General features: G+C 36.3%; 1 protein-coding gene across 1 annotated transcript in view; it reads right to left on the minus strand.

Moving 5' to 3' along the window:
• Window positions 1–25,395, minus strand: part of ADGRA3 (adhesion G protein-coupled receptor A3) — a 53,532-nt gene that overhangs the window by 12,238 nt on the left and 15,899 nt on the right. The window contains exons 3-12 of the mRNA XM_005484975.2: window positions 19,032–19,103; window positions 16,963–17,034; window positions 15,991–16,062; window positions 14,422–14,582; window positions 13,330–13,543; window positions 12,242–12,406; window positions 6,766–6,967; window positions 3,519–3,668; window positions 977–1,138; window positions 493–696 (exon numbers count right to left, since the gene is read on the minus strand). Coding sequence (XP_005485032.1) covers window positions 493–696; window positions 977–1,138; window positions 3,519–3,668; window positions 6,766–6,967; window positions 12,242–12,406; window positions 13,330–13,543; window positions 14,422–14,582; window positions 15,991–16,062; window positions 16,963–17,034; window positions 19,032–19,103 — 1,474 coding nt within the window. The remainder of the gene's footprint in view (window positions 1–492; window positions 697–976; window positions 1,139–3,518; window positions 3,669–6,765; window positions 6,968–12,241; window positions 12,407–13,329; window positions 13,544–14,421; window positions 14,583–15,990; window positions 16,063–16,962; window positions 17,035–19,031; window positions 19,104–25,395) is intronic.

The raw sequence follows: 25,395 nt of genomic DNA on the forward strand, positions 1-25,395 counted from the left end.
CACCCATACAGAGATGTAATACATGTAGGTGAGTGTGTGTGTGTGCAGATGCACACACAAAACTATCAGGTCCATCTTCTACTTCATGCTTAATGACAGTATTACTCCGAGCAGAATATTTCACATTTTTAAGGACATTGCTAATATTTGATTTAATATGTAATTAAGGTGAAAGTACAGAAAAATAAAGATGTATTATTACAAACTAGGAAGCGTCTCAATTTCCATACTTATGAAAAAGTCAGAAAGGATCTTTCAACTTACAAAGTTAGAATGAAGAAAACCACACCTACTCATTAAAATCTGTGTCCATTAAAACAACTATTTTATAATCAAGCTTTATTATCCTTTACCCCTTTAATTCTTCTCACAGTCATTTTGGATTACACAAAAAAGCTAATTTAAACTTAGAAAATAGTAACAATAAACTTGCTTGCCAAATTATTCATATATATAATTGCGAAGTCAGTAGGGAAACAAAGAGCATCCCACCTTTAAAGCCAGGCTTGACAGTGTGTTTGAAACATTGCACTTAAAGCTTAGTTGTTTATCTAGATTTCCATCTGGGTCTCTTCTCCCATAATCACTGAGTCCTGTACGGTCTGATGTAGCCACTTTCTGAAATACGGTGCAAGTCATCCCAGTGAATCCAGCAGCCTTTATTACATAGGCCTCAAGAGCAATATTTGGAGAATACTGTAACAACAAAAATCAAACATGAAATGATTTTACACACCACAGACAGGATAATAAAGAATAGAATCTAAAAGGGATTCTCTGTCTTCACAGAAAAACACATCCAGAAAAGCATCTCAGTTATCTGGCAGGTATAAATCTTTTCAGAGTATTGCTCTACTCCCTTCAGAAATAGTAGGCATTTCAGATAATGCCAGCATTTATTAAGAAAAATAAAAAGCTATTCAAATTCAAGAGTGAGCAAAACCTCCTCTAAATAAATAAATAAATTCATGCTTACAGTAGAATAAACTTGAGCTCCGTTTGCAAGCCGATACATAGCGATTTTCTGTAGACACTGTACAATTCTGGTGCAAGCCTTGGCTTCCCTTTGTGCCATCCACAGAACACGTTCATCAGCCAACATAATATTACTTGCTATGTCCACCATGACGTCGCCAAGCTAACATGGAAGAGAAGTAAGACACTTTTATAGGTGTGAAAGCATTCAGCAGGTGGGGTCATCATCAGAAAACACAAAGTGAGCTGGCAGCACAAAAAGCACAAAGAAAATGGTTGCTCCTATTTCAATCACCTCATCACGTTGATACTGAAAAACTTTGACTTTGACACTTACTCCCACTGAAGAAAAATGTAGTGCCAATAGAATGTGTCTGTTTATATAGTACTCAGGAAAAAACCCATGATAAATATTTTATTAAAAGGAAATGGTGCAATACTCCACCTTCTACTGTACTAACTGCTTAAGAGGACCATTTACAATCAACTTGGAAACCAAAACTATAAATCAACTATAATACAGTTTGCATGTATAACAGAAGATAATAGGAAAAGAGAAAACAGGCAAAAATTAGCATACAACCCATCTGTTTTGCTTCCTTTTAGCAAGTCAAACTTTTTTAAAATTGCTTTCTTGTTTGCCTTCAAATTTGCATGACCTGTTTTAGGTCACAGATTTACATGAGAGAGACAGCAAATATCCATAGGTACCAGTGCTGCTTTCAAACCATCAATTATATTGTTTTGAAGTTCACAGTCCTTACCCTGCCTTCTGTATGAAAAACAAATGATAAAGGGAACTTACTTATTTAGGCCACTCTACCAAAAATAATGAGCAACATTGACAACATTGACCTATGCAAGATTTTCACATTTAAGGAGCAGTGACAAATACTGGACCAAAAGCAAAGATGAGCATAATTTTTAGTTGAATTGACCAAAATGCAATTGACAGCGCCTAAATTTAAGGACTGGAATTTTCAGCTTGAAGAGACAAAGGGTAAGGTGAGGAAGGTATCTCCTTTACTATGCAGGCTTCCCATTTTTTTTCCCCAATATTACTAACAAGAAGAGAACAGAGTAATTTGCTCTTCTCTTTAAAAATCTTTAAATATAAAGGCAAGAATTGGAATGAAAAAGTATTTTTTATTTTGAGAACTGGATCTCTGAGGAACATAATTTTCAATCAGTAAAAATTCTTGTAAATTCCTTAAGTAGCATTTGCAGGCTGCAGTCCATTCATTAAATCTTCAACAACAAAGTTAAATTAACTGAAAGTATTTGTCATGACTCATTATTACTTGAGAAATGGCAACAAGTTTTACACATCAACACACAGTGACTTTAGAATAAAACAGCACAATTTGCAGAATTAAAGTTGTGTCATGCTTTTAAAATACATTACACATTATTCTTCCTCCTACTTATCGAGTTATGAGCAAGTTTTTCCTGCTGTATTCTAAATTAAGACAATCTGCTAAGAACTTTCTGAACAATTGTCTTGTTGCTTCTGATACGAAAGTGCTAATAATTTGTTATTTACTGTACTAATCTTTTAAACAGCCCCTTTAGCACAAACTAGGAAATGAAAAGGAGGATGGTACGACTAAATCAATATGAAAAACAGGGTCAAGAACAAGTTCATAGAGTAACAACCTGAGAAGAAACCAAGCCTCAACAGCTACTAAAATTTTCACATGAAATTGTACTCATGTTCTTTAAATATACCAGCAAATCACAGACTGACTTCGAAACAAATCCACTGAGAAAAAAACCCACTGTCTAAGATGAAAATCCTCTAAGGAGTTCTGCAAAGGATGTAGAACCAGCATTTATGGTTTGGTGGAGGGTGGACAGGGAAAATTTGGCTTTTTTTTATGCACGAGTTTAAACTCGAGGCATTGTGGTCTCCAACTTCCCAACATGCACTGTACAGTGAGATCAATATAACCTCTGTTCAGCAGTGAAACAGAGAGTTTCTACCCACTGGTGGGACTATTCAACTACTTGCATTTTTCTCCCCAAAAATGAGCGTTCTCTAAGATTTTGTTTTAATGTCTTATCTTATATCCTGCAAGACAGAGGAGTCCTGAAAACCTTAGAGATATGGCTCAATATTGAATAAAGACAGTCTATCACAGTAGAAGGGGAGAAGATAAGTCTTGTTTTATTCATTATTGAGAGGATCTCTGAGGCTTTCATTATTTGTTTTTAGATAAGAACATAGCAATGAAAACCTGTGTGACCCACTCCATATTAAATAAAAACAGACTTACTGTACCTATCTCCCTGCTCCAGTGCTGACCAGAGGTGTTACTCACATACAGGTCCAGTGAATGCTGGATCATCTCAGCGCGAATGCAAAGTCTGTGACCATGGGTCAGCAACTTCAGGGACCTACTAAACAAACAAAAACATGGAATAGAATCTGACAATCCACTAACTCAGTGCCTGCATCTAGTGTTGGGAAGATTTCACTGCTCAGAATACTTAAGGACAAACACTTCAGTTATCTTTAAAGTGATGGCAAATTATCCAGTTACCTCTTTATATTTTTCAGCAAATCTTCCAAATTTCTCTATCATCTCAGCCACAAAAATAACATCCATCTTATCAGAAAAATTTGCTGCTTCAACTGTGTAAGCCAAGAGCTGTCTTGCTGTTGCCACTGCATTAGTGAGGTTGAGAGGCATCTAAATAGAGAACAAACATGAGCATTTGAAAAAGAACAAGACAGAGACAACACTTCACCAATTAATAAATAAGCATTGATCCAAAGAGGAGAACAACTCCAAGAGGGCTCACAGTATTTTGAGTAGCTAAGGACCACAACCTTATCTGTAAGCAAAAACATTTCCTACAAGCCAGAGAACTACTGTTTGTACTGGCAGCCAGCAACTGGGATTTGTGCTGTTTGTCCTAGAAGGGAGAGAGGTATTACACCAAAAAAAGGAAAAAAATCCCCCAAAATAGTATTGTCAACTGCTTATTTTCATTTTCACCAAAGCCAAGGCATGACAACACAAAGCTCTTTAAATATAGCAAGAGAAGCCAAAACCAATTCAAACAAACCACTGCCACAGCATTCACTCTCAATTCTGTAATTATAGGAAACATTTGGAATGGCATACACACACAAAAAAACAAGACAGATCTCACTATGACAAAGGTCATGATTTCACTCCTGAAACAAACCCCATGCTGGAAAATTCTTCACTAAATAATACACAACATCCACATGTCTGAGCCAGCAGGAACCAAAACCGGGAAATTTCACATAGTATACTGGAAAGCTGTGCTAATGTTATCAGCTCATGTTCAGATGCTGTTTATCCATGATAATCTAAACTACAGAGGCTCTCTCTTTGGTTTTTGGCGTGGAGATATCTAGTCTGCCCTACTGAATTTGAAAAGTGCCACCTAAGCACAACTATATATTTGTCCTTGCCAGTCTTAGCACTTGTACATAAATTCCAATGTGAGTAATGGAAGTTAATTTTTTTGTGAATTTGCTGAAAGTTATATATTTAAAGTGAAAATAAAGTTCAAAGTCATAACACATACTGAACAAAGTCAACCTTTAAATTCAGACACTCTTCATGATTTCTTTGAACTTTTTCTTTAATCATGAATTTCTTGTCACCTAAAACTGTACTTGTTCAATACACAAACAAGAACAGCAGAATATGAATGCTCTTGTAGAATGTTATAAAGGTTTCATTTTATTTTACATGTGAATCTTTATTTGATTTTAAAATGTTTGGCAAAGTTTTGATGTTCAAAACAGCTCAACTACCTTTGTTCAAAGGCTATAAACATGCTTGTAACATGATTACATTTAACATTAGTCTCAGAGACAAGAAACTTCTGTGCAGAATACTGCTAAAATTTCCAGGCCTACTACACATAAAAAGAAGGCAATTTTTGTAAGTAAAAACAACTCCCAAACCCAAAACATTTCCCTTCTCCTTTTAAAAGAAGTTCTGCATAGAATACCTGTTTACATTTATTTTTGAGTAGATAATAGGAGGTTATCTACTTCACATATGAAAATTATTCTTCTGCTTTTCTGAAGATAGCAGTCTGATGCTTACACTTTAAACTTCCTAACACAACGCTGGCAGCATTTTTCCACAACCTGAAAAATGCTGGCTAACCAGAAGCAGTTAAAACAACCTTACGTTTTCTATGCTCTTGAGCATCTGGGCTATGGTAAATAGGCAGGAGTGGCATTGAGTTGTCACACACCTTGCAGAAAAATGTGAATTCCCAGGTGAGGAAAAAGCAAACTAGGAGCACTGAAGCTCTATTTAAACTAACACTCAACCTTTCTGTGTCCCAGAAAAGGACGAAGTGATCCCAGCATCACCTCTCTCCTGTTAACCAGTCAATAAGAAAGAACATTTGAGCCCTCAAACCTGTTTCATGTGACCAAGCCAAGGCATGCACCTCTAGTGCTAAGAATATAAAGCAGAAAAGCAAATAGTTATGTCAACCTTTAAGTTTTTGTTGGGCCAGAACAGGCATTCCCTTTTTTTTTTTTTCCCTTCTCACCCCTGCAATCTTTGTTGGCCAGTGCTCAGGGGTCCTCAGGGAACCAGAGAAGGAGAACAGAAAGCTGTGTCAGCATTATTAAGTACCTGAACACAGAGGGAGCAAGTCAGCCCATCTTACACAATAGGCAGTACAAATCTTTTGCCTCAAACTGGAGTTAGCCCAAACAACTGGACATCAAGATGTCACTGTGTATATAAATCTAAGGCATCCCAAAGAGGAAAATACCAGTTTGGATCTGATTGTCACAGCTGGGGGCTGAGGTGATTCAGATAGGTAGTGTGAAGTTTTCCTAAAAGATTGTGAGATGAACTGGAACACTCCAAACCCACACAACATGTAGAAATCCTACCCTGGGCTCAGACAAGCACCACGGCCCCATATTAAACTTAAGTGGTGCTACCAACATCATCATCCAGTGACCAAGCATTATTAATAAAAAACAAACAAAAAACCCACCACCAAACTCCAAAACACCACACCAAAAACAAACTCATATTTCCATGGTTTCACCTCTTGCATGCAGACCAGTGTTCTGACTGCACAAGTTGGAAAACAAGCTTAAACCAACAGTTCAAAGCTTTATGGAGTAATTTCCAACAGAGCACCTACACAGACAAGGATGGGTACACTGCTACAGAACAGCATTTGTGGAAGAGTGCATTAACTACATAAACATCAAAAGGAACTTGTAGCTGAAAAATTTTGTTTCATAGCTACAATTTAAATTCTAGAATGCTCTCTTCAACCTGGTAAGTACTACCACATAAAGAAGCCTAGTTCTTACTTACTACTTTCATTAGTTAACCCTTATCAATCACATCAAATCTACAAAAGGTTTACAGTAACAAAGGCAGAGGAGAGTTTGACTACTCTCTACCACTATAATGAAAAGAGCTGTTCTCATTAAGCCTGCCTTGTTACTCTATAGCATGTGGGCAGAACAGGGCATCCAGCTGACAAAAATAATCATGACAAGCCATTCTCTTATGCTTTAGATAAGTACAAAGAATAAAATCTTCCTTGCACTTTCAATCTAGGGCATTCAAAACAGATACTAAACCAAGCTTTTAACCTAAACCTACAAGTTTCAGTATTGTACTCACAGGCATGTGTCCACCATAACCTATTTAGACCACTGGTATTTCCAGCTTGGAGAAGACAAAGGGTCTTCTGAGTTTTTATTTTCATTAATTAGATTTTCATAATTTGGTTTTACAGAAATGCACAAATTACCTGATTGAACATATACAGAACTCGAGTCACATCATTTGCATACTGGCACCTGGAGTAGTCCTCATCTGCCCAGTACCCTCCCCTGTCGCATCTGCGCCAGGCTCTTCTCTCATCTTGGGAGTTGCCAGGATATATCCCACTGCCAGCAGAGTAACGTGTACACAGCAGGTATGCTGTGATGCCTGCCAATGTTCTGGGCCACCTGGGGAGTCAAAAGGGAAAAAAACCCCTCACATTTAGACAAATTTACATCACAAGCAAATAAAAGGATTAAGCACTACAACATGAAATAAAGAGACACTCAAAACTAAGCATCTCTAAACTATTTAAAGGGCCACCTTGGCTCATCTTCAGCACTTTCAAGCTGTTCATATTTCTGTCTATTAACAAAATGAGTTCTAATGCTAGAATGGTTTTGAATTCTTTCATGAGGTTTCAGGTGGAGAGAAGGTGCTTGTAAAATTACTAAAATAGTCTACAATTTTTTGATAAAAAACTTTGCCTACTTCATGAAAAATTCCCTGTTAACACTATAAAAACAAATTGATGCTTGCTTTCTACTTGTCCTCTACAAATGCATCAATACAGCCATCAAACTCATATTTGCACCAAACTGCAGATATGAACAGATGATTACATTTGCAGTATTCAAGAAACACTAGCAGCAGAAGTACAACCACTCTGACCAGTTTTGCAAACAAAATACCAAATAGAATTTAATGGGAAAAAATTTGTTTTTAATGTCAAGAAAGGAGACAAGAATTTCCTTCACTCAAGGTATGTGAAACTATGCCCTTCTTAAGAAAACTCCTAACATTCTCTCCACTTTCTCCCCTAAGTTTACTGCATATTTTATCTGTACAAACAAACACAGATAACAAAAGCCCCAGAAAATAAACTGCTATACATCTGTAATACACTGGTCATTCATTAGAGCAGAACAGATTTGGTGACAACAGAGGTAATTAAATGAAAGAACAAAATTCAAAAATAACTAGCACAGATTTTAAATGCCTGGAATCACATTGAGGTATTTTAGAGAATGTAAATTAATTAAAAGAACAGATATAGATTCTGCAATGGTAACAAAAGGATTTCAATATTTTTTAAACTGTAAAGAAGGCAAAAGGACAAAAATCTTCCTCAGAAAAAATTACAACAGTATTATTGTGAATTGCCACAATTCCAGCAGTAACCTTAGTGCAATGTTACATGCACCTCAGCAAGGTAACAAAATATCAGACTGGATCATGTCTGGCCAACTCTGCTCACAGAGAGAGCAAGTTATGCATCTGCTGGGCAGGGAGGGAGGGACAGCAGGATACAATACATGTACACTTATCCAAGTCTCTGAAATGTCAGTAGCAACAAATTGAAATAAACTCTGATTCAACACAGACTGGAAAAACAAGTACAAAGATGAAATACTTCTGTGGTCCCAATTTTTATGTATTTATAATAAGCCTTCAGAGAACCAAGCCAAAAAGAAAACAGGCAGATGAGAACAACTAATAAATCAGCTGGCACAGCTGTTATGAGACATGCAGGCCCACAAACACCTTGCATAATACACTCAAACCTCCACTTCTGGAATGTGAAGTCAGGTTTCCAGAAACACTGCCACTGGAGTACCAAAACATAATTTCCAAAACCATTTATCAATGCTGAAATTTTTATTTCAAGTTCAACATCAAAGATGCCACTTTGAAAGGGATATTTGTCTCTGTCTTTACAGTTTTCTAGAAGTTGTATTTTTCCAAAGCATTTTCAGTAGAAGTGTGGTCAGCTCAGTTTTCTGAATGTATCACCTTACAGACTGAGTGTCTCATGGCCTTGGAATAATTTAAATTCTGTGGTCCTGACAGAGGTTTTATGACACAACCTCCAAGACAAATATTTTAACTGAAATATGGCACATGCTGTTCTTTTTCTCACTATTCACGTCTAGTGCTAAAGAAGTAGAAAAAGACTAAATAGAGTTTTTCTCTGGCTTCTCAGACTAGGACTCAAATGTAAAACAGGTTTTTCAGGAGAGCTTCAATTACTATGCTTTTAAAGAAGTAATATTTCTAAGCTATATATGTATCTTCTAGAACTTCTATAGCCATCAAACAGGAAAAAAAGTGAGAACACTGCTTCAAAGGTCATTAGATTATCACAAGGTTATTTGCCTTTTCTCCCTCTTCTTATCTCCACTTTCCCTATTTTTATTACCACTCTCTTTCATTATTGTCCTTTCATTCTCCCTGAGTTTACTTTGCATTTATGTCCCTACACAGCATTTTATCATCTTTTGCCATGATCTTCTCAAAAGAATACAAGCAATACAAGCAATACTATAGTCTTATAGTCTACACTCCCTTTAGAACAAATTTAGATATGTACAGAAACATTTTACTGTTAAGACTAATGTATTATTTGTATAATGATTTAGAAAGTTTTCTACTAAACCAGATATAAAAGGGACAATTTAAAACTCAACAGCTCTGTGCCACAATCTCACATCAGAAAAACAATACAAATGCACAGCACCATGGAGAGAAACACTTCCAAACCACAGCATCTTTTAGCCTCTTTCCTTTACCATGCACAAAACCCCCTTGCACAGGTACCAGTTTCTTTGTAGCCCAGTGCTGGATGAGAGAGGGGAACTGATTTTAGCTTTAACTACGTTTCCCTTATTCCCTAGTTTTGTTAAATGAATGTTAAGCTGTACCATTGTCAGTCATGAGCTGTTCTTCCCAATACCTGCATGACATGAGCTAGAGCCATTCTCCAGTTTCCACGAAGGAAAGGAGGACATCCTTCCAGCAGAGCTCAAAAGGTGATTAAGGGCATGAAATTCTTACCATGCAAACAAAGGCGATGTAAATTTGTATTCTTAATTCCTTGTGAGTCTAAGCTTGAATGTCTTTCACAGTTAACCCAACTGCTAGCAGAAGTGCCAATCTGGGCTGTATTAACACTCTTATTTCATTACTCTGTATAATTAGGTGCTCAAAATTTATCACATATACATGAGTGTAGACAGCTGTGGGGGGAAAGATGGTTCATTTACGTTTAAGCACTTTAATTTCATTTCAAGGGAAAAGAAGGCAGACCATGACATTATAAAAGAATCCTTTCTTTCTTACATATTAATTCTGTTTTGAAAGCACTCATTTCTTTAAACGAACAGTAACTTTCAGTTACAAAGTTGCAATGAGTTTTTAGATCATAATTTCATTAGCTTAAAGATAGTGCAGTCTCTTTTATCACATCTTAGTAAACCTCTAAATTCAGCATGTTAACTACAGTTTTAAAATATATTATGCCCAATGAGTAACACTTTTCAAAAACATAATTCTTTTATTTAAAAAAGAATTCTATCAACTACCATATAAAATTAGGCTAAGAACAACAGCTAAAGGATTTACTGAAGTGAAAGTATTTTAACATGCAAACTATATTTTCAATTTAATCATTGTAAAATACTCAGGGAGTTTATCTGAGTAAGCCTTAGAATATTTAAATTAAAGAAAACATATTCCAGGATGAGGTTTCTGCCTAACTGTTGAACTATGCTGAACTAACACCGAGCTAAAGACACTGAAGCAAAACTCCCTCCTTTGCTACTCTTTGCTATCCCATCTCTGCAGGGATAAAAATCTAGATGCCAGTTTTGAAACACCATCCAAGCTAAAATGACTAACCAGTTCCAACTAAAAAAAAACTATAAAATCAAATACACCTAGGATCATTTACAGCCATCTGCTCAGAACCATTTTCTCACTAGTCAAAGCCTTATTTCCATATGCTCTCAAAGGTGAAAAATTACTCTTTATTATTACTCTACCCTAGCTACAAGAGGAAGTCTGTTATAGTAAACCCAGACACAGCGAACTTTTTGATAAGCTGAACATTTCCCGAAATCTTATTTCTTTCTACTGAATTCCAGAGGGGGTAAATCCTATTACACTGAACAGTCACTGAACAGCACAGGTTAATTTAATGGAAAACACTTTGAAATAAGCCTTTACCATCTGTTTTCACCTCTAATGGCAAATCAAAGAAGAACAATTCACACTAGTATCATAAAAAAATGCATAAGTGATTTAAATAGATGTGTTCTTTGATGAATACAACCTGTGTCTGACTTTCTTCATCTTTTATCTAATGCAGGAAGTTCTCCTTTTCTAATGTAATGCTGCAGTTGAAACCACCACAGTGTAAAAAGACAACATGCACAGTTACTGATCTAAATAATTCCTTACAATGTGAAAGTGAACTTCTTTAGTAATTCTAAAATGCCTCTGTACAGCAAGTGATCTTAACACTAATTCCCTTACTAATGAAGGAATACTCAACCCTTCTCAAATTGTCCAAGTGATGAACATAAAGGAGATCCACTTGGAAATAATGCTCTCAGGCAGGACTTTAGGTGAATTTTTGCTACAGCTGGAGGTCTTCTGCAGATGAAAGCTTGTTTTTCCCTCCCCCCCAAAAACTATGTCCCTGCAACGTGGTTGAACTTACTTTCCATTTCTTAATATAAAAAATACATGGTCATAGATCACCTATATACAAAAAGCATGACTTTAAAAACTCTAATGCACACAGGGAAAGGAAAAATTTCTAACTGTAAACAAAAGACCAAGCAGAAGATCAACACAGCCAAGCAGCATAAGAAATGTGAAATGAGTGGATAAAAGCAGTTCATACAACATCAAGAAACCCTCTGCACCATAGTGAACACAATGCTATTGCAGACACTAATTCTCAGTAGGAACTACTGCAGGGAAGTAAAACACAGAGTAGTCATAAAGGGAATTACCTTACATATAGAGAATCTATACAGAAGCTATCTGTTACAGCTGGCACCTCCAGGAGTAACGTGTTGTTAGAGTGACCAGCAGCAGAAAGATCAGAAAAGGGAAAACAGGTGAAGAGATAAGAACAAAAGATAAAATACTCTGCAACACTCAACACAATGGAATATCACAGCTACCACCAGAGTCCCAACAATCATTAAAAGCAAGCAGCACCATTCTTATTGTTTAATACTCACAGGGGGAAAAAAGATCCAAATTATGTTGCATATTTCTTAAATATTTGTGTATTTTACCATATAGGAGCAGAAGGCCTTTAAAAAGAGAATGATAACCTGGCAGAAATCCCCCTGCCAGTATGTGGTCTAACTCGATCTTGGAGTTAATCTACAGAACTTTACTATTTAAATAATTTCATTTATATATTTCAAGTATCATAGGTTAGTTTCAGTATCTTTTGAGGATGTGTTAGCAGGCTCAGAGTTTAACATTTCATAGTATAATTTCTTGTGCTTCTGTCGACACCCAGTAATTTAGAACAGATAAAAATCTATTACACACCATTTACAAGCAAACATCCACATAGGCGCCTCTAATGCATAAAATCTTAGTTAGAAGCTAAATTAAAGGGACTTTTTTTACTCTGAAAAAAACCTGATGTTACTAACCTGAAATCCCCTTTATTGTTCACAACCCTCTCTGGAGGGCAGTACTGTGCAGAACTTTCTAACACCACAATATCTACTGTCCTTGTGTTATTCCCACGTCTGGTTTGTACATGACAACCCCAGTTTCCCGTGGAGCCAGCCTGAATGTTCGAGATTGTCAGTGCACTGTAAAGATAAAATAAAAGGATAAATCAAAACAGTCTTGCAGTAACATTTATGTAAGCTTTTACCAAAAGATTAATTAATAAGTACAGAAAGACAATGGAAGAAAAACCAAATTACATACAGGCATGAGTGATCTTATAAAACCAGAGCTATTTACATCTCAAAGTACTGTAATTAACAGAGAAGTATTTACTATTCTTTGGGCTTTTAGTTTTGTCAAGGTAGGAAACAAAAACAACAGCCATAGGAAAAAGTCCTCAGACTTCAGAAAGAAGAGAGAAGTACAAATTCCTCAAATGTTATCACTACTATTCAAGACAAAGTTTTTAGCTGTTTAGAAAGGCCAAACTAAAATTAATTGCCAAATGCATAATTTGTTATAAACATTGATGCTCTAATTTACTAATACAATTACAGGATATATAGCCACTCGGTAGATGCTGAATAAGTCAACAATCTGCTGCAGGCAGAACAAATTACACTTTTAGATCTCTGCTGGAGAACAATATTAACAACTGTGGTGTGCTCAAAAGGAAGAGTAAAGAATTCATGAGCAATTCAGTTATGCCTTGCTTCCAACATTTTGGTAATTTTAACATTCCATGAAAACAAACATATCCTACAACAAAAATGTTTTAAATTAATGCATTGGGTGAAACTTGCAGAAAATTTAAACCTAACTGCAACTTCCTCTAGCTAATCCTATTTTAAGCATGTAGGTTTGACCTACCAAATCTCTAGACCTCCTTCCTCCAACTTTATTGTTAATAGGAGATGTGTGAAGATTACTCCTCTACTAGGGATGTTTCTGTGTCCATGTTCCCTCAGTGAGGATATGAGAGGGCCTTACTGTTATGGTAATAGTCAGTAAATCAGAGCAGAAAGTAAGAAGCAGGAAATAAATTTTCTCACTATGGATTCACCTTGCAATCAATGAGCAGTTATGAATCATGTTTTTTTCAACAAAAATACCCTGGGACTCATCAGTTTCCACTATCTTCCCATCCTGATACCACAAGACTTGCATGTCTTGATCAATATATGAAGCCATACATTGGAAGGGCAGACTGTCTCCTTCAAAGACCACCTGACGATGAGACGGAGTCATGTAGAAAGACGGTAATTCAAGCGGCGGTTCTAGAATTCAAGACATGAAACCACAATTAACAGCAAGAATCTGTTATAGAACTGATTTTCAAAAGGGGAGATAGATACACTAAATGAATATCAATTATTTATATATCAATATAACGTTGCATCTAGTAAGAGGCATATAAAAGCTACATTTACTGCATTGGACATTGAAAAATACAAATTATCATCATATTCTTTTTCAAAATGTGTACTCCTTTAATGTAATATATTTCAAGACTTTTTGCTAGCCCATATCTGAAAGAGTCGAAAAAAGAAATTTGAAGGAAAAATGTAATTATGCATTTTATTTTTCCCAGTTTTTCACCTGGACTTCAAAATAACAATAACATATGAGTTTTTATTTTTACAGCTGGAATAATTCCAATATAAAAAAAGAAGTTAAGGAAGTTGGTCACAGTTTTGTCACAAAAAGAAGGCTAGTCAAGAATAGAATCGCCACACAGGAAAGCAACTCATAAAATGAAGATCTTTTAACTACAGAAATTTGGGGTTAGAATAACTGATGTATCTGAAATCACATAGGTACACCTATGAAAGAAATTATCAGTTTCTGCTTCCTCTTGTGACATTTAGGTAAAGATCTCTGAAAAATACAGATTAGCTGGAAAAACAAGTTCATCAAGAGAGCTACTTATCCTTAGTTTCTACAAACCATCATCAATTTATTTATTATTCATTTCCAAAAGCAAGTAATAACGAATCACAACTCAAGATCAACCTTTGAAAAAGATTCATTATTACCACTGTCATTTAACTGTTGAATTTTAGAGAAATGAAATAAAGCAAAAAACTCGGCTCAATAATATTAGCAGAACATGGAATGCATTAGAAAACAAATACCAGTTGCCTGCAGTGCTTACCACAGGTGAGAAGCTCCTGTTTAACACCAGTCACTGTCTGTGACTGAAGTGACTTGGGATAGGCACATTTAGTCTCACGTACAGTTATGTTTCTTTCCTTTAACCACTGATGCATCCACAGTATGTTGCAATCACAAAGAAGATAATCAGTCTGAAATTCTCTGCAACAAAACACAGGCATTTACAGTGACAAACTGCAGAATTCCAATGTCTGAAAGCTAAACTTTAACAGTTGTGCCACGCCTCTCATTGTCACCAGGAAGGCAACAAGCAAAGTCCAGACTACAGTGGATTTGCCTACCTCTACCCACTGGAAGTTACTCTAACCCTCTGCAAGCTGTACTCTGAGAACAAAAGGACATACTCCCTCAGAAAAGGAATCCTCTCCATAAAAATGAGGAATATCTAATACCAGTACATGAAAATAATACTAGGAATTTCTTACATGGAAAGTGTTCATGCTACTTCAAGTGAGCAGTAAGAAAGAATTGCTTGAATGTGCATCGCCATAACCTAAGACACTTCATTGCTCAATGTAGTGATCAAATGCTTTAGCAGTAAAATCAACTGAAATAAAAACAGCTCCTCAACTATTTCTCTTTTCAGAAGCACTATTCACACAATTTCATTCTCCTTTACATGAAAATTATAAGGCTTTTAATTGACTCCATCTTTTCTATATAATTCAGTACTTTCTAGTAAAAAGACATATTAAATCCCCTATAGATGTTAGCTGAAGTCAGCTAAATTAAGGGATTAATTAATTAATTTTATCTGTTCAGAAATTATTATTTTATCTGTTTAGCAACAGGTAAAAAAGTAGCAAAATGTATGACTATGTCTACATTGGTTTTTACCTCTAGTGAAAACATTTTCTTTCTCTTTTTGCAGATGTCCAGAGGATAACACATCACAGGCAGAACACTACAAACACTAAATCAACATTCCTATGAAACCCCATTTGGGGTGTTTGTTCACATGAATTCCTCCAGATCATCCATTATTTTAATAATAATATGTTATATCCAGGTGCTCTTGTCATTTCTGTGGTGTTGTTGGATAGCAACCTTTATGCAGACAACTAAAATATCAGGAATAACACCTTATGAACAATGAAAGGGATGAAGGGAGGGAAAGAAACATTCTCCTTTATAAATATAAACAAGAAATTAACTCAGTGTCAAACTCAGAAACCAAAGCTTTTGATTAGGTCCCAGAAGAGTGAACCAACTGTCATGACTACCAGGGAAAAGCATAAGTTAGTCATCAGCACTTTTTTTCATTTACTTTCTTTCTTACACAAGATTACAACTCATGAAACCAAGAGAGAGCAAAGGAACATGAGGCTGGTATTATACCCACTGTTATGTGCAACAAAATTATACTGCTCATCAAGGACTAAGATCTTGCTTAGAAGTATTTGGTTCTTTTGCTATAAAGGTGTAAAATGCTATTTATTTACTATAAATTATTAAGTGATACATATAGAATAAAACTATTGGAAGCCCAGATGAGAAAATGGCTTTGCTTTTTCAAAATAATGTAGGACTAGATGCAGCAAGTACTTACAGAGACTTCAGTGAACCAAGATGATCAAATGTTCCCTGTGTAAGTGTTGAAAACAGATTTCCAGAAAGATTCCTGAGAAACAAAAGTATGTTCATGATTTGAACTCATCCTCAGACAAATGACATGTGAAATAAAAAAAACACTTTTCTTCAATATAATTATATGTGTAAAAAGGTTAAAAAGTACTATTACAACACTTTAATTAGTTCACAAGACTATAAGAATAATAATCAGGTCTCAATAGTGTAGCAAAAATCTCCAAATAAACTTTTCTCTAACACTCTTGGTTTAGGTGAAGAATTTTAAGATTGGAAAAAAAAGTAAATGCAGAGATTTTACTTTTACTTAAAGCATCAACTGGCAGATGTTGAGCACAGATTTCAAGAAGTGTAAAATTAATTTTGTTGTTCATAGTGAACTGCTGTCTTCCTATTAACATGCTCTAAGAAGCATGTTCTATCTATCAGAATGCTTTTTTAAAATATTATCCATACCACTTTCTATATATAGGTGAAAGCACTGTGTGTAAGAAACTAACAACCAGGGCAAATAAATATTTCACAATCTTACATGTTATCCTCTTAAAGTAAATGAAGGACTTCAAAACATGCAAGACTGCCAGCAAAACAGACTGACAGCAATGCCACTGTAGAAGGCATGGATACTGAAAGAGTCTACAAGGCTGAAATATTTTTTAAAAGAAAATATTATGTACAGTCTCCTAGTCTCCACCCAGCTACACATTCTAAGAAACCAGAAAACTGCTGCAAGGCCAACAGATCACTGAATAGCCTGGTTTGGGTTGGCCCCAGCACCTCTTTTTAAGCTTGCTACTGAGTCACAAACCACAACCATAGGCACTGGCTGTCTTTCAAGAGCACACTTAAATAAACTACTCCCCTTGAAACAAAGAAGGTTAACTTACACAAGGCTAAAACTTAGGTGTATTTGTATAAGACAAATTATACTTACAATCTAATAAGGCTTACAAGTCCTCTAAATATATCTGCATTCAGGCAGCCTATCCGGTTATTAGTTAAGTCTCTATAAATAGAAAAAAGGAAAAATTGGAACAAGCTGGTTTATTTCCCAATGACATACATACATACAGTCTGCTAATAGAACCATTTGAACAAAAATTCATGAGCAACAGATTGCACCACATGCATATTTGGGTCTCAGGAAAACCCACAAGGTACTGCTATAGGGTGTCTACACATGCACACAGACTCCTTAATCCATCTCTTAACTAATTATAATTTGTCCATATACAATTCAACAAGTCTAGACCTACCAATAAATTCCCTTAAACAGGCTTGGCTTACATCCCCATCCAGCAAATTTTCATATTTGTGTCGTATTTATATATGTGTGTGTATAAATATATACATACACACACACACATACAGAGTACATCACTTAATTTTTAACATGTCAAAGACCTGTAATAGTGCATTTATTATACATAAGTAAGACCATTTTTATAATTATACTTCAATAAATACTTAAAAGTTATATATTTTTCAGTATAGGTCTTGAATCAAATGACCAAAAATTCTTCAAGTAATAAAAATTAAGTTTGCAAGTAATAATGATCCAGAATTGGTCCATCAGTTTTACTTTTAAGGTTTTCAGAAGTGTAATTACCAACATACTTTCCTTTTAAGTGAGCCAGATCATGTGATCAGATAAAAATTAACATATATACTCTACAAATTTAAGAAAGAAACAGGGGGGGCAATACCAAAAATCACTAACACTCAAAACAATATTACAAAAATCTGAAGTGTTTAAAAAAAAGGGAAAAAAAGGCAATAATGCTGAGTTTTTGTTTTTCAAATTTGATCTGGTACAGAACTTTTACAGCCAACACATAAATCTCTCAAATATGTTAATGGGAATGTTGGCAAAACCTTATATAAAGCAGCATAAATAGCACATTAACTTCAGTGTTGTATTAATAGCAACTCTATGTTCCACTGTGACCTTTGGAAAATAAAAATCACGAGTTTAACATTCAACAAAACAAGACTTGATGGAATCAAAGCTCTGAAAAAATGTCCATCCAGCGAGGTTTCAAGCCACTCAAGTACAAAAAAACAGGAATACAAGCAACTGTCAGAACAAGGGAGGCTGCCAAGCCACAAGCAGCAGATGTTCTTCAGTCAGAAGGCTGAAAGCAGACTTTGTTTTATACATGTGTGTGTGCAATATAAAAAACATGCATGTTTACAAAAATTCAGACATTTAAAAGCATATAATAATCTACTTAGGCAGGTGGAGAGAAACAGAAATATATATAGCTTATTTAGCAAGTTTGAAAAGTAGAAAAAGCCATTTGCAACAGAACACATAGGAACGTAACTTGTTAGGTTGGAACAACTTGTAACAGAACACAAGAATACAGTTGCTAGTAGAAGGCCATAAAGGTAAGATATATATTGTGAAAACTCAGTAAAGGCAAGACTCAAGTATTGTAGAAAACCAATAAAGCAGAACCTTTTACTTAAGAAGCCAGAAAAAGCCAGGCTCCTGGTTTTGGCCAGGACAAACTGACCTGAGAGTTAACCAAACCTCCACTGCACCTGCCCAGAGATGAGGTCAAAAAGCAACCCCTGAGGAAGACCTCTTACTTCACCAAGAAGGCCCTGGCCATGACCACCAGAAGGCACCACAGAAGGCTAATTATAGTATGAAGCACAAAGAGGTAGGGAATGGGCAGGCAGGGAGGTGTGAGCTTGTGGGACCAATGTTTATTTAAACCTGGCACCTGTCTCACCAGGTACACATGTATGGTGGAAATATCCCCCATGCATCCCAGCTAGAAATAAAACATACCTGCTTTACAATTTTACAAGTAAAGTCCTTATTCCACAACACCTGTATATATTATACATCACATATATATAGCATACATATATATTCAACTTTTAATATATAATAACTTTGCTGTCTAAAGTTCCAGAAGCTTAGACTTACTCTCTCTCTGAGAAGTTTTTTATTTGTTTTGTTTAAACTGACTAGCTAAATATACTACTTACAGTCTTTTCAAAGATGAAAGCCCCAGAAAAGCTCCTGGATCTATGGTACTAATAAGATTGTTCTTAAGATCCCTGTGGAGAAAAAGTAAGACACAGCACTTACCAAAAATTACACTTTAAAACAGAGATATTTGTAAAGATACATGTAACTTGTCTCAATTTGCTTGAGAACCTCAAAAAAAACCCCACTCAAACCAAACTGACCCTCCTCCCCACAAACAACCCAAAACCAACCAAACCATCCCCAAAAAAACTCAGAACAAAACATCAAACAAAAAACCCAACAACATATTTTTATTTCTCTAACAGATTCCCATTCCAGATTGAAAAAATCTCTGTTTTAGCTACAAGGAGAAACAGAAACAGCACGTGTATGTCATTAAACATTCTATCAGTTTGAATCAGGTGAAATTATATAGCCTCAAAGATACTTTGCCACAGTGTGAACAGTTCACAGCTATGCAGGGTGAGACACCTGTTTATTACACAGTATGATACTGTCTAGCACATGTTGTCTTCTGTAGCCTATCCAACTTTCAATACTTCAGTAGTGCCCAACACCTACCAAAAAAAGCAAAATATGATCTTGAAAATACACCAAAGACCCAACACTGAAATTTTCCACTTATGTTGCTGGCACAATAGCAAAGCCCTCATTGAAAATCCCAGATACAGCTGGTGAAAAAATTTCAGAGCAAATTTTTAAATCTTAATTTTCCAGATACTGTAAGGAGAAATATAAAGTAATCATTAAATTAAACTGCTTTATTAATTGTACAAGTGATATAGGAGTTTTAACTCCTAACTTGAGATATTCTGCAGATACAGCTTAATTTCAAAGGTCACAGAAAGCAGGTGACAGCACTTATACTCGTTTTGAACAAACCTTATCACTGCATGAATGCTAAAATTACTTCCACCTCCCTAGTCACACTTGATTTTTACTTTAGTACTATCTGAAACTTCACAGGTGCTTATTACTATAGGTAAAGTTTCTCACTCATTGATCATATCCAAACATTCTAGATTTGAAAAGAAAAATAGTACTTTCATTCAAAAGCAGAGATTAAATTTTCAAGAGTAGAAAAAAGATCTCCTACATCTACCACAACATTAATAATTCTGCTTGAAAGAGAACTGTACAAGAGGATTACATCTACCATCACACAGATACTCATGAGTAAAAATATAATTCATCCCAAGATTTCACAGCAGCATTTCCTGCAGACAGATTAACAAATCATGGTACAACAGACAGCGTCACGGCACATGGATCACACCTGAACGCTCTACCTAAACATCTGAAATACCTGAAATACGTTAAATTCACCTTGCAGTAAATTAATATTCATATACACACTTCTTTTAACTTTATTTTCTTCCCTTGCTATGGCAGCAGGAAATGCCAAGTACTTCCAGTGCAGTAGTACCAGGAGCCCAAAGAGCTGGCTCTTTCAGGCATGTAACACCCTGGAATACCAGATCATGGCAAATCTGAGACTAATAAAAGGTTTTCATCACTCATTTACCATCAATCTTTGAAGTAGAGAAGAAAAATTACACTTACTCTTCATATTTCAAATTTTTATTTAAAATCACGTAACTTCCACTTAAAACCTCAATGTTGAAACCACTGAGGGAGAAAACCTTCACAACATGCCTTGGAAATCCACTAGTCTAGATTATCAGGGCTCTTTGATGTCACTCCATGAATTCAAAGAGTACTCCCTGATACACCTCTTTTATAAATCCACTGCAGTGGATTCATATCAATGAATGTCCAGCGTGCTAAGACTTTTCTCAACCTGCAACTACAACAGCTGAGGAGTCTCTGTTTGATTGGGGCTTTTACCCCTTGGGTAGGCATTAGCTGTATATCAATCTACCAAAATTATTTCCAGAGGAAATCTGTGAAACAAAAGAGATACCAAAAGATCCCAAAATTAAGTGCTGACACGTCTAGTAGCTCTTTAGAAACAGGGAAAGATGTTAATGCAACATAGGCTGGTGCTACTACCAGGACAGCAGCATGTAGAACAGTCTTTAAATGAAGAAATTACAGTGGTGGTTAAACCAACAGACTTGTATTTCTCACAAAAAAGAGAGGTGGGGAAGACAACCTTACTAGAAAGTTGTGCTTGGCTTGAATGTTTTTGCTGGTTTTAGCATCAATGAATACATTTATATAAACTATATTTTAGCTTCAGCAAGAGGAAATTAATAATTTCAGATGGTGATTTTTCTTTGGAAAACTCAACTAAGCAAGATATATCTCTAGATACATATTTGTCCAAATGGAAGAAAATCTCTCCAAAAGAAATGTAGAAAAGGATTTGAGTAAGGGTAACATCATTTATATTATAATAACTTTATCTTCCACCATCAAAAATCCTTCTAAAAATCAAAACAAGGAAAACAAACCAAAAAACATGCCCCCCCAAAAAACGTCTAACAAAAAAAAAAATAAAAATGACCCCCCCAAACCCAACCAACCCACCAAAAAAACACCAAAAAACCAAACAAAAATCCCCATCCCCATAACAACACAAATCACAAGCCAGGCACTAGAGAAATCTTACACTGAGAATGTAGTAAAAGATTCTTAATTTTCTCCTAAATCTAAATAACACTGTAAATAAGGGCTTCCCCATATTTATCAGTGAAGGCAACTAACAGATGTTAGGATTATAGAAAAACAGGTTTCAAGGGATGTTTTGAGGTCAGTCAGGTACTCCATATTCTGGCTCAAATTACCACTAAATCAGATCAAGTGCCCCACTGTTACATCCAATAAAGGCCTGAAAACCTCACAGGATGCAGATTTCACCATCATACATTCAGTTTTCTTTCCTACCACTGGATAAATTATCTTTTCTTCCTTAACACTACTTGAAAGTAAATGTTAGAAAGGAAACATATTAGCTACCATGGACTCCTCCTGTATGAAATGCTTTTTCAAGCGGGAAATGAAGGAAGAGCACAAGGTAAGAAATTACAGAAATTGTAATTTCTGTAATAGTAATAGTTATACATTACACACATTACAAAGACAGCCTCTTTGGCTCTCTGTGGTGTACATTTTTTGTGGGCAAATCAAACAAATACTTATGACTGAATTTTTACATTTCCCAGTACCACCCAATGGGTCAGGCTGGAAGGGACTACAGTGGGTCATTTGATCCAACCTCCCTGCCACATGCAGTCATCCTAGAGTACATGGAGCAGGATTGTGTCCGGGTGGTGCTTGAGTATCTCCAGTATGATAGACTCCTGGGAAAGCTGTTCTATCTCCTGTCACCTGCACAGTAAAAAAGTTCTTCCTCATGTTCAGGTGGAACTTCTCTGCATCAGTTTCTGCCTGTTCCCTCTTGTCCTGTTGCTTGGCCCCACTGAGCAGAGCCTGGCTCCATCTCCTGCCACCCTCCCTCAGGTACTGACAGACATTGATGAGCTCCCCTCCCAGCTGTGTCTTCTCAAGGCTGAACAGGCCCAGCTCCCTCAGCCTGTCCTCACAACAGAGCTGTTCCAGTCCTTTCAGCATCTTTGTCACCCTCCTCTGGGCCTGTTCCAGGAGCTCCATGTCCCTCTGGTACTGAGGAGCCCAGAACTGGACACAGAACTCCAGATGAGCTTCACCAGGGCTGAGCAGAGGGGCAGGATCACCTCCCTCAGCCTGCTGGCAATGCTCTCCCTAATGCACCCCAGGTACCACTGGCCCTCCTGGCCACAAGGGCACTGCTGGCTCATGTACAATTTGTTGTCCACCAGGAGCCCCAGGTCCTTCTCTACAGAGCTGCTTTGCAGCAGGTCAGTGCCAGCCTGTGCTGGTGCTTGGGGCTACGCTTCCCCTGGTGCAAGATCCTTCGCACTTGTCTTTGCTGAATTTCGAATTAATATGAAAACAAAATGGAGATTAAAATACTTAGCATCTTTTTGTACAGACACTTTTATTACCACTTAAGACATGTGTTAAAATTTTTGACCTGGTTACTCTTATTTGCATACTTTTTCCTGTAAGACTAGATGAAGACATAGCATAGTCATTTTCTGCTCTAATTAACATACATTTCACTTTCCAGTAAAATTGAACTTCTATTTTGGTAAATTTATCACCCTCTTTACAAAACAATACATTAGCAAATTCACATTATGATAAATTAACACATCTGTAAATATTATTATTTATTAAAACTATGACTTACTACGTCTATCTGGGGCCACCATTTTTAAAGCACTTGCTCATTGTTTTATTTGCTGCTTGTAAGCCCCAAAACTATATCCCTTTCAACAGTAACACAGAAGAATTACCTAATGTGGATGAGGTCAAGTGATAACATGTTTGAGTAAAATGATGACCTGAAGTGCAACAAGTTGCCACTACAAATACCATGTCCCCAAATTTGCCAGAAAAATTAATACAATGACAGAAACTATGCATCAATATCTACATTTTCATTAAAATTTTCAAGACCTGAACAGAAGAAAAAAGGTGAGTATGTTAACAAATTAATTATAAAGTTGTCAGTATTGATTAAAATTCAATCAATTATTATGCAGATACATGTTCCTGACATATTCCTCTGATTTATTGTTCTAAAGGCTTTATTTAAATATATCACAGAATCACTAGGTTGGAAGAGACCTTCAAGATCATCCCAGCCCTAACACCTCAACTAAACCATGTCATCGAGTGCCACATCCAGTCTTTTTTTAAACACATCCAGCGATGGTCACTCCACTACCTCCTCAGAGAGACCATTCCAGTACTTTATCACTCTTTCCATGACAAACTTTTTTCCTAATATCCAACCTAAACTTCCCTAGGTGCAGCTTGAGACTGTGCCCTCTGGTTCTGTCAGCTGCTGCCTGGAGAAAGAGACCAACCCCACCTGACTGCAAACACCTTTCAGGGAGCTGTAGAGAGGGATAAGGGCACCCCTGAGTCTCCTTTTCTCCAGGCTGAGCACCCCCAGCTCCCTCAGTGGTTCCTCACAGAGTTTGTGTTCCCAGCCCCTCTCCAGCCTCACTGCCTCCTCTGGATGTGCTCGAGGGTCCCAAGGTCCTTCCCAAACTGAGGGGCCAGAGCTGGGCACAGCACTCACGGTGTGGCCTCACCAGCGCTGAGCACAGGGGCAGGATGCCCTCCCTGCTCCTGCTGCCACGCTGTTCCTGACACAGGCCAGGAGGCCCTTGGCCTTCTTGGCCACCAGGGCTCCCTGCTGGCTCATCACAACACATCTATAATCTCTACCTGAAAGCCACTACAGTGAAATGGCAAATGTTTTTCCTATCAAGTGTAACGTAACAAGGAATGAACAAAGAAACATGAAATGCATACAGAATCTCTGCCCTAGTAAGCAGTAAAGTGACAATCATACTGTCTGAATTAACTATTTAAATACTGAGAATTTATTCCTGTTATCTCCATTTCATCTCTTAAATTGAATGTGGGGAAAGGAACTTATCTACAAAGCACAAAACACTCATAAGGAAACAAGGAAAAGTATGAGTATTAGCAAGAAAATGTCAAAAAACGCAATTTTCAAGGCATGCAAGTTCTTATAATGAACATCAGGAAAATAATTTGAAACTATTTAACCATGTGAATGTCTAAAATAGTTACTGTGACTTTCAACTGTTTTTCCTTTTACTACTGATTATCTATTTAAGATTGAAAAACTATTTTAATTACAATAGTAGTTTCTGTCCAAGGTCACAAAACATTTAAAGAGGAAAAATTTACTGTGGCTAAATATCTATGTCTTTTAAACAAGTTTTGCATGTACAAAAGGAAAAAAAAAGAAAATATTATCATTTCTAATTAGTGTAGCACACTTGTCATCCCTCCACTTATAATGAAGACACTTGGCCATTATTAATCTTTTGGTGATGAATTAACTCCTACAATAGTGCACAATAAAGAATGTTCTCATTCTGATGAGACTACCACACCCTCTATAATACTGATATCCCAGCTCACTTCAAATGCTGAAAACTTGATGCCAGCCTTGCTGCTTTCTTTTCCTTTTCATGAAATAAGATATTAAAATAATCTAAAAAACCCTTACAAATGACAGGAGTTAAATGAAAGAAAGCTGCATTCTTATGATTTTAAAGAAAATTAAGATTTGGATTTGTGAAGAAAACTTAAATCATCATTTCAAACTAACTAGAGTTTCAAGTGTTTCCTGAAAACAGTAATGAGTTTCAACAAATAACAACCATCAGCAGATGCCTTTATTACCTCATCAAATGCCATCACTGCTGATAACCTTGCTTCTTGGGAACAGCAACTTACTTCTACAATCAAGTTCATCTGCCAGTGAAAAGATGCTTTCTTCTGGTACACGGGAGAGGGAATGGT

This window comes from Zonotrichia albicollis, chromosome 5 (genome assembly GCF_047830755.1).
Source record: "Zonotrichia albicollis isolate bZonAlb1 chromosome 5, bZonAlb1.hap1, whole genome shotgun sequence".
Taxonomy (NCBI): Eukaryota; Metazoa; Chordata; class Aves; order Passeriformes; family Passerellidae; genus Zonotrichia; species Zonotrichia albicollis.